The sequence below is a fragment of the Hypoxylon fragiforme genome (assembly GCF_022984875.1).
Source record: "Hypoxylon fragiforme strain CBS 206.31 chromosome Unknown GGS25scaffold_1, whole genome shotgun sequence".
Taxonomy (NCBI): domain Eukaryota; kingdom Fungi; phylum Ascomycota; class Sordariomycetes; order Xylariales; family Hypoxylaceae; genus Hypoxylon; species Hypoxylon fragiforme.
In genome coordinates this window covers 1107870-1122473 of record NW_026054756.1, presented here as the reverse complement: position 1 = coordinate 1122473, position 14604 = coordinate 1107870, and the positions used below count along the sequence as shown (strand labels likewise).

The 14604-nt window shown below is 47.7% G+C and overlaps 5 protein-coding genes across 5 annotated transcripts; 3 read left to right on the top strand and 2 right to left on the bottom strand.

Annotated features, from left to right (window-relative positions):
- Positions 1–318: 318 nt before the first annotated feature.
- GGS25DRAFT_516647 (DNA replication licensing factor MCM7) lies at positions 319–3050 on the top strand (the record flags this gene model as incomplete). Its single annotated transcript, XM_049263238.1, has 5 exons — positions 319–367; positions 438–694; positions 753–877; positions 933–2907; positions 2970–3050. 5 exons carry the CDS (start codon positions 319–321, stop codon positions 3048–3050), a joined length of 2487 nt encoding a protein of 828 aa, XP_049121122.1.
- A 931-nt stretch (positions 3051–3981) lies between these two features.
- On the bottom strand, positions 3982–5852 carry GGS25DRAFT_468902 (mitochondrial ribosomal protein). Its single transcript, XM_049259103.1, has 2 exons — positions 5077–5852; positions 3982–5005 (listed from the first exon to the last, which is right to left on the bottom strand). Exons 1-2 carry the CDS (start codon positions 5717–5719, stop codon positions 4224–4226), a joined length of 1425 nt encoding a protein of 474 aa, XP_049121121.1. The 5' UTR covers positions 5720–5852; the 3' UTR covers positions 3982–4223.
- A 169-nt stretch (positions 5853–6021) lies between these two features.
- Positions 6022–7147, top strand: GGS25DRAFT_468900 (ribosomal biogenesis regulatory protein). Its single transcript, XM_049259102.1, has one exon. The coding sequence runs from the start codon at positions 6201–6203 to the stop codon at positions 6783–6785; it is 585 nt and encodes a 194-aa protein (XP_049121120.1). The 5' UTR covers positions 6022–6200; the 3' UTR covers positions 6786–7147.
- A 521-nt stretch (positions 7148–7668) lies between these two features.
- Positions 7669–10328, bottom strand: GGS25DRAFT_15936 (uncharacterized protein). The gene is made up of 3 exons (XM_049256479.1): positions 9446–10328; positions 8591–9361; positions 7669–8536 (listed from the first exon to the last, which is right to left on the bottom strand). The coding sequence occupies exons 1-3, from the start codon at positions 10167–10169 to the stop codon at positions 7815–7817; spliced, it is 2217 nt and encodes a 738-aa protein (XP_049121119.1). The 5' UTR covers positions 10170–10328; the 3' UTR covers positions 7669–7814.
- A 3042-nt stretch (positions 10329–13370) lies between these two features.
- Positions 13371–14445, top strand: GGS25DRAFT_516643 (geranylgerany transferase type II beta subunit; the record flags this gene model as incomplete). The annotated part of the gene is made up of 2 exons (XM_049263237.1): positions 13371–13740; positions 13820–14445. The coding sequence occupies 2 exons, from the start codon at positions 13371–13373 to the stop codon at positions 14443–14445; spliced, it is 996 nt and encodes a 331-aa protein (XP_049121118.1).
- Between the last annotated feature and the right edge of the window lie 159 nt (positions 14446–14604).

Here is a 14604-nt window from a genome sequence, read left to right as displayed (position 1 = left end):
GTGGCAGATCCACTATGCCATGTGTTGGTGGACAGGCAGGTTGGTGTTTGCTTAGCCACAATTATACACCGGGGTTGACCCTAGAGTTTTAATGAATGAGGCTGGTGATGGGCGCGAAAATTCGCGTCAACGCGTATTCGTCGGTTCTTCTCCATTTGTCTGGCACCTCCAGCCTCACCAGTTCCACTTCAACATTTTGACCGTTCAATGTTAAACCGTTAAACAACAATTGCGGCTCAACCGAAATATAGTCGCAACTCTTCAACCTCCCACCTCAACCCACCGACATTCTCCACGAATAAATACACTTAATTCATAATGGCACTTCTCCAATATAGAAATATCGTCGATTATGAGGCGCAACAAGGTCAGTTCGACATATCTATTTTCCTTCGCTATTCATTATCCCACCATCTAACCCAATTTGTCCGACACAGTCGCTTTCGAGAATTTCCTCCAGGGATTCAAAACTTCTCCGGAGCAGACCTTGACGCATGCTATTGGTCAGATCAACATTGACGAGGACGACTTGAGCGATGAATATGATTTCATGGATGAAGATGATGATCATCATGAGCAGCGCAGGAGGGAGAAAGCTTCGAGGTTGCCACAGCACAAATACGCCGACATGATGCAGAAACTTGCAGATCGAGCACTGGACGAGGTCTTGATAGAACTGGATGATCTTACTCAAGTAAGAATTTACATATTGTCTGCTTGTCTATAAAAGAAACGCAATTAACATAATTCAGTGGGAAGAGGAGACAAACGAGGGACTGAAACTTGTGGAATCCATCGAAACCAACACCAAGCACTATGCCGAGATTATATCCAGAGCTATCGACAAAAAAATGCCTGCTCCTACTACAGGTGTAACGTACGGTCAATTATATATCCTCTGTATTGCCTCGCCTTGCTAACCCACATCCTAGATTTAAAGATGACGTTTTAGATGTGATTATGGAAAAAAGACAAGCCCGAAACCGCGATCTTGCTGAAGCGGCTGCCAACACAAACAACCCCGACTTGCTCGAGTCTACATTTCCAGCTCAGCTGACGAGACGATATACGCTCGTGTTCAAGCCGAGAACATCAACCAAAGAGAAGCCAGTCAAGGCTCTTGCAGTTAGACAAGTACGGGGAGATCATCTAGGCCATCTTATCACTGTCCGCGGCATTGCGACTAGGGTCTCGGACGTCAAACCTGTCGTTCAAGTAGGCGCTTATACTTGCGATCGTTGTGGCTGTGAAATCTTCCAGCCCGTGAATGACAAGCAGTATTCACCTCTTACCAACTGCCCCTCGCAAGAATGCCACGACAACCAATCCAAGGGCCAACTGTTTCAATCCTCTCGAGCATCGAAGTTCTTGCCTTTCCAGGAAGTCAAGGTTCAGGAACTGGCAGAGCAAGTTCCTATCGGCCAGATTCCTCGTACGCTCACTATTTTATGCTATGGCAGTGCGGTCAGACAGATCAATCCTGGAGATGTTGTCGATATATCCGGAATATTCCTACCTACTCCCTATACGGGCTTCCAGGCAATGCGAGCCGGGCTACTGACTGATACATATCTAGAAGCGCATCACATCACCCAGCACAAGAAAGCATACGAGGAAATGATTATAGATGACAGGCTATTGAGACGCATCAGTACCTTTAGCCAGTCGGGTACCGTATATGAAATGCTAGCAAAGTCGATCGCACCAGAAATCTTCGGTCATCTAGACGTCAAGAAGGCTCTCCTCCTGCTCCTTGTTGGTGGTGTTACCAAGACAATGGGTGATGGAATGCGAATTCGTGGCGACATCAACATTTGTTTGATGGGTGATCCTGGTGTTGCCAAGTCCCAACTGTTAAAGTATATCTCGAAGGTTGCCCCCCGTGGTGTATACACGTCTGGTCGTGGTTCAAGTGGTGTTGGTCTTACTGCCGCGGTAATGAGGGACCCCGTGACAGACGAGATGGTTCTTGAAGGCGGTGCTTTGGTGTTAGCAGACAACGGTATCTGCTGTATCGATGAATTCGACAAGATGGATGACAATGACCGAACCGCTATCCACGAAGTCATGGAACAGCAGACTATTTCCATTTCCAAGGCTGGCATATCAACTACTCTCAATGCCAGGACATCTATCCTGGCAGCTGCCAACCCTATATACGGCCGCTATAATCCACGCATATCCCCTGTTGAGAACATTAACCTACCAGCTGCCTTGCTATCTCGTTTCGATGTTCTGTTCCTCCTACTCGACACGCCGACCCGCGATGGCGACGCGCAGCTGGCCAAGCACGTAGCATATGTGCACATGCATAGCAAGCATCCTGACACATACGCAACCAATGCTACTGATGGCTCGGCCGCAGCACAGCCCAATGTCGTATTTACACCACATGAGGTACGCGCATATGTGGCACAAGCGCGCACATACCGCCCAACTGTGCCGGAGACCGTAACGGAATATCTAACAAAGACGTACGTACGACTTCGGGAGGCGCAGCGCCGCGCCGAGAAGAAGAATAAGCTGTTCACGCACACAACACCACGAACACTACTTGGTGTAGTTCGTCTCGCTCAGGCTCTAGCTCGTCTGCGTTTTGATAGCGTTGTCAACCGTGACGATGTGGATGAGGCGCTACGGCTCATGGAAGCTAGCAAGGAGAGTCTTGCTGCGCATGAGGGCAATACAGGTAGAAGAACCCTTAATGCCTCCAGCCGAATTTATAACCTGGTCAAGAGTCTTGCGGATACTGGCGCATGTAGGGCTGGAGATGGTGATGAGGATGAGGACGAGGATGAGCCAAACACGGTGGAATTAAGCTTGCGCAAAGTCCGTGAGCGTGTGGTGGGCAAGGGATTCACGGAAGATCAGTGGCTGGATGCGTTGGAGGAGTATACCCATTTAGATGTAAGTTTTCCTTCCCCTTTCTATGCTTATTGGGGATCTAGCTTACTAACATGTCAACACAGGTCTGGCAAACTGCTGGCAATGGTACGAGATTGGTGTTCATCACTGCCAATGACAATGCGGAGAATGATGACGATGAATAAGAATCAGGAGCAGCAAAGAACCATAACAAAGTGACCTTAGGTACTTACCTACCCAGTACCACAAATATGAAGACCCAAATGAGCCTCGGCGTTCAAGGATTCCTGTGACTAGTACCAGTATAAAGATGGATAATGGATGAAGTACCAGCAGGTTTTGATCCCGCTGTTTTTTTTGCCCTTCACAAAGCTTGTGCTCGTCTAGATGTAGATGTACTGGCTGGGGCTTATTTACCAATAGTATGAATGAAAGAATCACATGTTGATGAGAATAGACCTTTTGCATTGCTCGTCTAAAGTAGACATGAAGTTGCACTGCGTGTTTGGTAGTTTGCTATCTGAATGCGATGAATGCGAGTATTGTGTTGTATTGCGTCTCACCGTCCGATAAATCCTTAGTTGTTGGTTAAGGGGGGGGGGGGGGGGGGTCAAGGTCATCATGCTCCAAGCCTGAAGACGCCTTTTGTTGTTGTTGTTGTTGTTGTTGTTGTAATCGAGTATAGGTAGATGCATGTTTCTAGTTGTGTTCCTGTGCTCGGCTACCAACTTGTAACGTGAGACTCTGTTCCGAGGAAAATTGAGTGTCTTGACTGACATGCTATTTTTAATCAGCGATTTAACTATTCTGTGCCCGTGATAGTTATCCCTTAATTACAATAGACTTTGGGAAATAGATCTAGTACCTACCTACACATTACTAGACATATACTTACCTATGTAGGTTGGATGTACCATCACTCCCTATGGTATATGGTAATACGATGCGATGCTTCCCACATTGGTTGACTCTAATAATAGACTTGATCTCTACTCTGCGTTTATCTCGTTCTATGCTACGTACTTAGGAGGGTATGTACTAAATAAGGGGAAAGGGGTATTCGAACTCACCTTTAGCATTCATGCTGGATCTGTTACTTGGTTCTCAGGATTGTATCATGGATGGACATTTCTTTCCAGTTTCTTACAGAAGAGCAATACAAGTATTTTCTCCGTATGTGTTTAATCCGACGTAAACACAGACAAATAGCGCAGCACACTCATATCACGAAATATGTATATTTCTTCTGCTTTTTTATACAATCGCACGACATCGCTTCCATCTGAAAGCTCGTGCTTCTTCTATCCCGACTGTTTTATACAGCAAACAGGTTTGAGTGGGTAGGCTTGATACGTAGTTTACACAGTCGACCTTACATCAAACAGGGTAACGCGCTCCATCTCGCCGAGGTTGCCGTTGCCGGCGAGCGTCCACTTCTCACTCACGTTCCTCTCGTCAACGCGCATCCGCAGGATCCCGCTCGCGGCCCAGTACTCGAGGAGCGAGCGCGCCTCGAGTTTCGACACGCCGCCGAGGTTGAGGGTCTTGACGCCCTTGAGCGCGTCGAACACGTGCTCGTCGTACTTTCTGTAGAAGGGGTCCCGCGGAGGGATCGGCTGGCCGTTTTGGGCTGCCACGGCTTGTTCTAGGGCCTTCTCCATCGAGGGGATCACGGGGGAGTTGCCCTTGGTGCACAGGCCTAAGATTGCCGCTCCGTTGGGGAACTGGATCTTTCCGCCCAGCGCGTCTACGAATAGGCGGACTAAGGCGAGATCGTGGCTGTGGATAAGCTGGTAGGCAGGTGACCGGTAGTCGCTTATTCTCATTATGTGGCTGAGGCCGTCGAGACTAAACAGGATTGGGGGCCGGCCGGGCAACAGCAATTCCTTCCAGAAGGCTAGGAAAACGGGCCAGGCGAACTCGGGTTCCTTGGTGGCGTTAAGTAGGGCGACGAGATTCATGCCACGGTTCACGGAAATAGGGAGATGTATGTGATCGAGCTCAACCTTACATTGAGATAATACCGCGTGGTTGGCCTTGGAGATGGCCTGGAATAGCTTGACGATGTATACAGGCTGAGCATACATCTCGGAGTTTGCTATTGGGGAGTATTCCGTTGCCCCCGTAGTTAGTTCTTGACCTAGATGCGTGTGAGGAAGTATCAGTCTCTCGGTACATGATACCCTACAAGTGTAAATGGTATTTACATACCCTCTGGGATATTAATGACGACCCAGTTATTCATAAACCCAGTGGCCAGAGCCTGAAGGCCAAGTAAACTCTTCCCTGTCGATCTGTGGCCCGTAACGACCAGTCTTAACGTCTCCTTTTTGCTGATAGAACTCGAGAGTTGCTTCATAAGATCCACTGTCTCTTGTCTGATCAACGTATGCGGCGATCGAAATAGATTCCAAGTTTGCGTGGGCTTGAAGGCCTCACTAGCTCTCAATTGATCTATTAGGTCTGGCGAGAGGCCAACTATCTGGCCGACCGAAGCAGCATCCACCACTTTCTCGGGTGCTATAGGTTCCAGGCCCGGTACTTCCAGGGCATTGTCGTTGGTGAGCTGGATGCGCTTCCGGAAAGCTTTTCGTTCTCCTGGGCCAGGAGGCTTGGTCTTGTCTGGTTGACGTTTCTTTCCTCCTAGTGTTAACTGTTTTCCTGCGCGAATATGCCGTGACATTCCCGCCTCTGGATTTTTCTGAGCTGCGGGGCTTGCTATTCCCCTTTGCACAGCCGAAGTCGTGAATGCCGCTGTCGCTGCTGCTGAGGAGGAGGGTGGTATCAGGGATGCGGGCACAAGCAGGCGCTGCGAGGGCCGTGCTAGGCACCTCCAGCAATTTGCGCTCGCCATTGGTAGTGCGGGTCGAGGTCGAACGTGCGTTCCTCGGAAGGGTTGGTTACTCGGGAAATCGTTCAAAGTCGAAAATGGTCATCTAATTCAAGTCGCAACTAAAAATTTACGAATTTACGATTGGAATTTCGATACCTGCATATTTGCATATCTGCACGTCAGTGCATAAGACCCCCCCTAGTCGAAACTTTAAATCAAGTGTTAGTTAATAACGGAGCGGAGAAATCAGAGTTCCCAACCCACTAGTTATCGATAGGGTGATAACCAGTATTATCAGAGATCCCAGTCCCAAAAAAAAAGTTCCCAGATTCTATTGAACTTTTTTGGTCCTTAATTCCAATTATTATTCCAATTATTATCCAGCTCTACCACCTTTACAATCACAAACATACAAAGGTCATATTTTTCCGACAGGTAGTGTTTCCATTCAATAGCTACACATCCGTCAATCAACCCAGATTACCTGCGAACTCTACTCGCAATGGCGCCGACATCCAAACCCAAGCTCGACGTCGCCGTCACCAAACCCACACCCTACACCTTCGACCTCGGCCTCCTCCTCGCCAACGACCCCAACCCCCTCTCCACCTCCACCCCCAGCGCCGACGCACCCACCGACAGCATCTCCCCCTCCGCGCTCGAAGCCCAGCTCGCCGCCACCGCCCGCGACGGCGCCCAAGCGCTGATAAACCAGATGCTATCCACGCTCCCCCTCTCCGCCACCCAAGCCGGCGTCCTGCTCTCGCTCCCCGCCATCACCACGCCCTTACCCCGCGAGAAGCCTCTGCCGACGCTCAAGGCGCCCACGAAGTGGGAGCAGTTCGCGGCGCGCAAGGGCATCAAGCCGAAGACGCGGGAGCAGCGGCACGCCAAGTCGTCGCAGTACAACGAGGACACGGGCGAGTGGGAGCGCACGTGGGGGTACGACAAGGGCGGCGTCCGCAAGCGCAAGGAGGAAGGCGCCGTCCAGCGCGACTGGCTCGTCGAGGTCGACGAGGACAAGGAGCGCGAGGAGAAGGCCGCCAAGCTCAAGCTCAGGAACAAGAACAAGAAGAGAAAGGCTTGAGCTGGATCTGCATCGGCATCGGCATCTGCAACAGTATAATAACTATGGACCAAACAAAAACAAAATGGGGCGGGGTTGCTTATATATCTCGACGACTTTCTACTACATGTGTGGTGTGGACATATCGCCAACTCGATACGAATGGGGGGGGTTTTATACTATTTCTTGGGCAAACGCTTTTGAGTGTCACTCGGGGGGTTTCATTATGAGAATGGACTATTGGCTTCATCTATAGTACATGTGTGATATGCCAACTACCTCACTATCAGTAGAGGTAGTTGTCAAGAAGTTTTTAAGGGGCACTTATTGATACCCATACATTATGAATCACAATAGACACAAGGCAGGCGTTAGGTTGGGGGGTGTTAATACATTACAAACTCTGCAACTCGAGAATTGCACTGCTTCTGGGCTGTTTCCTCTGATGTATGCTGTATGGTACAATTCCTTTTCTCATTCCCTATATTCCAGACTCCATCGCTGCACCTCCTCTCACCCCCCCCTTTCACAACCAGACGTACATGTAGCCTTTACTTTTAGTTCGAAGTACGAGTCCGTTTGTCCAGCACGGAGCTGGATAACAAAAGGAATACCGATGGCAGGCCATGCCACTGCACCACCACCACCCTAAAAATTAAACCGTGTGGCGTGCAAAATTCAGAACAAAGCTCGGCCAGGATTAACAATCTCATTCTTATGCGAGGGTTGGTGCCACCTAGTGAGACTAAACCTCTCATACGTCCCAAGATTCCCCACCGCCGACAAAAGAGAATGTAGGCAATCCGCTTGCCATTCGTCCACGATGGCAAGCTTGGAATAGGATCATTCGCAGAACGCTTAAGATAAAAGGAGAAAAGGGTTGAAAATCGTCAACGGAGCGTAATATCGTCACAACACCTCCAGGCCAAATGCCGTCATATCCACCAAGTTCTTCTCCGGGGGTATTATCAAGACAAAAAAAGGTATCACCAGATCGCGACTGAAACCCACCCTACCTCCAACTGCGTGCACCGTGGCCGAAATGGGCGTTCAAAAATTCATAGGGGATAGAGGCTTGATCGGTGAAAGCGGCCTTATATTTCGCTCTCCAGATCGATGTCGCGGTGTATCGTGCTCGCCACTAACTGTCAGGGTCGAACCAGTCGAGTAATTAGGCGTCATACCATTCGATTGGCCCGTTGTCCCCGTTTTCTTTTTTAGTTTCCCGTCCTGTTGTTGGGTAGGGGCTGCTGAGGGCTTACTACTATCCGACGAGGACAAATTCCGGTCGTCATGAGTTTCACTTCCGGCATAGCTCCGGGATTCCACCGAACTTAGCCCTTGAGGCAGCGGTTGTTGGAATAGTTGATATTCCTCCTCGATATATTTGGCTTCGTTTTGACACCCTTGCCAACACTTTCTCCAATCACAGACCAGAAATTTGAAACAAAATGCGTCGATTTTCATGCAGGGTTGAAAGCATATGCATAAGTTGCGGAAATCCATCTTGTTCTTGTCGGAGTGTGCGAGGAGTAAGCTAAGATGACACGTGATAGCGAACAGGAGGTAATAGTTGAAAGGCGATAAGTTAGAAAGCTCTTCAACCAATAACTGTGGGACTTCTTGCGCCCCGGCGCACTGTCGGGAGATTCGTTCCTGGGCCTCTTTCGGGAATAATTCGTCGGGGAGTTCACGAAGCCAAGCCTTAAACATGGAACCGATGATATTGATATCGTACAGATCCTCTTGGGCAAAAAGGTCGACGTCGTATTCTACTCGCATGTAAGTAAGGCTTAACAGAAATCATGGGGGAAAAATAGGTTCACCTTCGTCAAACTTCCTTTGCCATTTTTTGATCTGAGGTCCGCTCCCAGGAACACGATAGAGACCTTCGACATCCGTTCCCTTAAGGTTTAGATAGTCGATCGCGCGCCATGGAAAAGCTGGCATCCAAAACTCCGTCTTGTCTCGGGAATCTTCCAGTCGTTTGGATATCCTTGTTAACCGTGTTTGTTCGACCAGTGGTAGGTTGATAACCTTCAGGACGTAATGTTCATCATCAATCAAGTCTTTGTCCGACGTACTAGCACTACGAACACCCCTTCCGAATAATCCTTTGCTGATCATATCTGCCGCTCGACTTCCAGAACTTCTCAAGCCGTTGAAAAATGTGGAACCAGCATTATTATTTTCCTTGACGGGAGGATGAGGCCTATTATAGTCTTTATCGTGTCGGTGGTCTTTGTTCGCTGTTCTGTGGCTGGGAAGCGCGCGGTCGGCAGAATGATTCCGTGGTGTTGAATTCATCATATGCCCAAAGGACCTATCATAGCCATCAGTGTTCATAGGAGCCGTCCTCAAAGGTTGCACGTTCGTATCTCGCTCAGGTTCATTCAGCTTGATTGTGATGGACTCTTTGGGACCATTGATATCATTATCCTTGAATGACCTGTTACGACCTAGGATGGTGAAAGGGTTTGGCTTGTTCTTCTTAGAAGCAGCTGTCTCGTACTCTCCAGCAGACGTCAATGAAACCTCAGATTTAGATGGCAAAGAGGCCACCGATCTCTGGGCTGAGGAGTCGGCAACTGAGAGGTCTAATTGACAAGGAAACAAAGAATTAGTATCGGGAAGTGGCGTAAAACCTAGCAACACTTCATTCAGCTTCTGATCTAGCGTACCTGAATGTTTAGAATTTTTACTCGGGACCCTATCCGGAATGGTGGTATTTTCTACGCCACGGGACATGGCTTCATTTGTGCTCGCACTTTCTGCGTGGGTATGGTATAGGTGATTTGAAGATTTCGATGTCTTACCAAAGTTGAAAAAGCGACTAGTGCTTCTTGCATGTTTCTCGCCTTCGGGACGCGATGTTGTGTCGCGGGCGGTCGATGCCGGGTTGTACGTAGAAGAGTGCGTTGGGGGTCGATATTCTGGTTCGCGGCGTTGAGGAGAATGGTGTCGGCGGTGATTGGCAACTTGCACGTCATCAGGGGACTGCAACGGTGGCACTGTATCGGCAGGATAAGGCAGATGATGTTGTGGCGGGGGCCTCCTAGTCGTAGTGGTGTTTGCGCTATGGTTGGTGCTCGCGGGACCTGTGGTGCTTGTGGCCGGAACGGTACTCGGAACAGGACCGTATTTACCAAAGGGGGAGCGAGGAGACCTGGACGACTTGGAAGAGGTTGGCGAGGTTACTTGCGAGGTTACTTGAAGTGTTGCTTCGCTGCTCGGTGTTGGACGTGGACTCGGGCTCGGGCTTGGTCTCGGTCTTGGTCTGTCAGCTCCTGGGGCATGAGGATCGGGATACTTATGGGCGCGGGCATCGGCAGAGGATTGTTCGCCCAAGGAATCCGTCTGGTCAGCAGCAAAAGACAGCGGGTTGGGAACTGGCTTTCGGCGCATTATGGATGGTATGTGTTTCCTCCCCCCTTTATCGACCTCCAGTTAAACAGACGAATCAGATCGGGGGATAGCAGGGAGGAGCTTGATTCGCTCTCTACCGCAGGAGAATAAATTAAGTCGTGCGCGATGGAATGCTATATCAGGAAACAAGCAGGTATCAGATATTGGGGTTATCAAATTGATCGCGGCAGGATTTGTGTCAAGGTAAAATATGGGCAAGCTTGTTCAACCTGCAACACGGGGCCGCCAGAACAAGGGCGACTAGGGATGTTCGGAGCGTCTCATGGGGGGGTAAAAAAGAGAGATCAATGATGGGATATTATTGTTTACACCTACATATGTAGGCACGGTAGGTATGAATTATGTGGATAACGGATATCGTGGATAAAAAAAAAAGAAAAGAAGAAAAGAAAAAAGAAGACGTTCCAAAGATTCCAACACAGAAATTTTCCAAGGGAAAAAGGAAAAGGAGATAGGTATTGGATGGGATTGGAGTTGAATTGGATTGAATAGAATTGAATTGAAGTGAATTGAATTGAATATTTCGAGATTGAAACTGATTTGACGAATTGATGAGACTCTGGGTCTTCTGGGACTGTCCTGGCAAGGGCACTCCGACAGGGGAATACTCTGTACCTTAGGTAGGTATGTACTACATAAGTATCCACATGCACATTCCAATCATGCAGCCATTACAGCCATGGTATCAATTCCGTACCTGCCTACGCCTGGGACATAAAGTGGTTTGGGCGCTCGTACCTACCCTAACTTGCTAGGTATCGAGGGGGGGGGGGAGCACGCTAGTCCTCAGGGGTATGTATGCGACTGAACTGGGGCTACGTAGGTTGTACTACCAATGGTGTCCACTCACCCACTCGCCCACTCACCTACATTCATCCATCATGATATGCTGATAAATATCATGATACATACTACCTATTGGATACATATGCAGTTATGTGTCGACTCAAAGTTATTTACATGTGCAGTACATATATGTAGTCAGTAAGTCACCTATGTACATCTATAGATATGTAAAATCCTTGAGTTGTTTTCTAGTGTATAAATTATATAAGAAATGCATTAGATTAAGAAAAAGGCGTTGAACTGTCGATCAAAGTGGCAGCTATCAATACCTACTCACTCAGCTGCTTCTTAGTTTGGCGCTCTTGCTGGTTCAATTTGGTGTTGGACCGGACTAAATAAGACCTAAAGATTTCATTGCGTTCTCAACCTTGGAACTAGCACTGCGCAGCTAACGCCATCCTTGCTTTGACAACTTTGGTCCCAGCGTTCGGTCAATGTTGTGTTTTGGTCTAATGTCATATGTAATAGTTGTTCAGCCGTTAGAAACCAAGCCACATAATAAAAGAAAATAAATTGACATATGCATTCCCTTTGGTCGGTAAGGAAAGCGGGAACTATCTGGATCTTTTAGTGACCTACCCTAGGTATCTATCCTGGGCACTGGGCAGGCTACTAGGTAGGGAGTTTTATGAATACCCGAGTCGTCCTAGCGGTGTCACAAATTCTTTAGAGTCTATAAAAGTAAAACCTATAATTATGGTAAAACTTCCAATTATTGGCATCACCAATCATTTATAAAGCATTCAACACCCGCACAGCTTCCATACTCTACTAATCCTATATATATGTATGGTATAGCCAAGGTTAGTAATTATCGACTATCGACTACATATGTATCAATTGATGTGCACATGCATACTACACTACATACGTGCTATAGTGACATATGTATGTAGTATTATACCTATTATACCTACCTACATATGTGCATGTGGTATGTAGATGCATTAGCTCCACCCAAAAGCGCGTAATAAATAACCTTGAACTTTGAATCTGAAACAGGCTGCCACGCACGTCTGTTATATCCACCTTTCCCGCTTTCCCCTCAGCTATTCTTCTCTTTAGGTACTCTAGTGCCGGAGTTAAAGCATTCTATATTCTATATAGATGGCTTATCGGCCGGGTGTTTTCATGTCGATGTTGTTACAGTCATAACTATAATTTTTACATCATTGTTGCTTGATTATGGAACCAGCCAGTGCCCTAGGTCTGGTTACATACCTGTCAACTAAGGCTACAAGCTTCAGGTTCCATAAATATCAATTACTAGATAAGTTAGGACATGTATAAGTCTTCATTCTGTGGGCAGCACTAAACGGAACTCTATACTCTGCATTATACGTGGTATTGTCAGTAGATAAGCCGAGCGTCCGAGATTAAGCTACCAATCTGAATGTGAGTATCAATATATATGTCTACTATCATTAGCTACCTACTTCAACATTCCTTCCCATGGATCGAAGCCGTGCTAACCCTGACATAGTAAATATAATACCTAATCATCATAAAATCGCACAGCAGAACTCGAACCACGCAGAAATTACTGGTATAAATGGATACCACATGGCTAAGTTTCCCCCACGTTGACGAATCCTAGACAAACCAATGTCGGACATCATTTCTGGATCTTGCTCCAATCTAAAGTTGCATGTCAAGCTCAAGCTCAAGATCCAGATTCTCCTTGTATACGTTCTGTCGTCTTTGGTAGGAGAAGACAGCTTGGAAACATGTACAACCCTGTCATGTACGAGGCATGTTTAATCGTCTTTACTTCCCGAGTCAACCTCAAGAATACAACGTGATCAAGCAGAGGGGGTTCGCATCGCCGAGGTTGGTTTAAGGCTACCTGTAGGGAGAGGACGTGATAGAAAACGTTAATCAAAGGTTAAGTCACTATGTCACACTCTTAGAATTTCAACTAAAAAGCCGGTATGACACTTGCTCCAAACTGAGGAAGAGAATTGAGGGAAAGGAATTAAAAATAGCAATGTGGACTAAAGTGATGGTTTAATGTTTAATAATGTTTAATAAAGCTGGACAACAACTTATTAATTCTGCCAGGCGGTAAGGTCCCACATGACTACCCCACACGCGTAGATATAATTGATCATTGTAACTCGGCTGCCATTGCTGACTTGGAAGCTACCTATCTGTACATATATTGCCCAACGTGCCTTCAATGTTCAATGTTCTTCATGGCCCCTAAGTATTAATATGCATTTAAGTACTATACTATACATACTATTCAAACCTTAATACATATTCCTCTACCACACCATTTCCTATTCCTACCCTCTTCCTCTTTTTTTCATCCTGAATCCTTTCCTATTAAGAATGTCGGAGGTCCAAAAGCTACCAGACGAGCTCCAACTTGCGACCGCAGCACACGTCAAGTACATCCAAAGCTTAGATACGAGGAAGGACGAATATAATTACTGGCTGACCGAACATCTTCGCCTAAACGGATTGTATTGGGGGTTAACTGCACTCCATTTACTCCGGCATCCCGATGCCCTGCCTCGAAATGAGACCATAGATTTTGTTCTCTCGTGCCAGCACGAAAATGGTGGTTTTGGGGCTGCGCCCGGCCATGACGCGCACATGCTCTACACTGTCAGCGCCATACAGATCCTTGCTTTGGTTGATGCCCTGGACGAGTTGGAGAAACGGGGTAAGGGTGATGGCAAGGCTCAAGTGGGCAAATGTGAGTCAGCAGAACCATTGTCCTACCCTCACTCACTTCCTCGATGGCTTGTTTGGATGGGGACTAATTATTGCTTCAGACATGGCAAACCTTCAGAATCTAGAAACAGGTACATTTGCTGGTGATGAATGGGGAGAGGAAGACACCAGGTTTCTATACGGAGCTCTAAATGCTCTCTCCCTCTTGGGCCTAATGCATCTCGTCGACGTCAACAAGGCTGTTGATTTCATTGCATCATGTGCTAATTCCGATGGCGGGTATGGTATCTGCCCTGGAGCCGAGTCCCATTCCGGTCAGATCTTCACGTGCTTGGCTGCCCTGTCTATTGCTAATCGCAAAGACTTGATTGACGTCGATAAGCTCGCGGGGTGGCTGAGTGAGAGGCAGGTTGCCTGCGGCGGTTTAAACGGGAGACCGGAGAAGAAGGAAGACGTATGTTATAACTGGTGGGTACTGAGCAGCCTCGAAATGATCGGACGATCACATTGGATTGATCGGGAGGAACTCATCAAGTTTACACTAAGTTGTCAGGACACTGAACATGGTGGCTTGTCAGACCGACCTGGCGACATGGTTGACGTCTGGCACACGTTGTTTGGCCTCACAGGCTTGAGCATGCTGAACTACCCTGGCATGGAAGCTATTGATCCTGTGTATTGTCTACCGAAGTACACCACAGATCGCGTCTTCGGCAAAAGGGGTTGAGTTGGTAGAAAGTGCATTGATCCTCTATTTCGGCAACCGGATAATGGCCCTTTCATTTCATGGACAGCTACTCCCTCTAAGCCGTGACCTTCAGCAGGCGCTCTATACGTCAGGTATTATCAGACAAGCAAGTACAGTATCACCATTGCCAAGGTTGAT

Coding starts and splice junctions, on each gene's coding strand:
- GGS25DRAFT_468902 (XM_049259103.1), bottom strand. CDS start 5,719: ATGGCGAGCGCAAATTGCTGGAGGTGCCTAGCACGGCCCTCGCAGCGC. Junction 5,006..5,076: donor CGTCATTAATATCCCAGAGG/GTATGTAAATAC, acceptor ACACGCATCTAG/GTCAAGAACTAACTACGGGG.
- GGS25DRAFT_468900 (XM_049259102.1), top strand. CDS start 6,201: ATGGCGCCGACATCCAAACCCAAGCTCGACGTCGCCGTCACCAAACCC.
- GGS25DRAFT_15936 (XM_049256479.1), bottom strand. CDS start 10,169: ATGCGCCGAAAGCCAGTTCCCAACCCGCTGTCTTTTGCTGCTGACCAG. Junction 9,362..9,445: donor TAAAAATTCTAAACATTCAG/GTACGCTAGATC, acceptor CTTGTCAATTAG/ACCTCTCAGTTGCCGACTCC. Junction 8,537..8,590: donor GCAAAGGAAGTTTGACGAAG/GTGAACCTATTT, acceptor ACATGCGAGTAG/AATACGACGTCGACCTTTTT.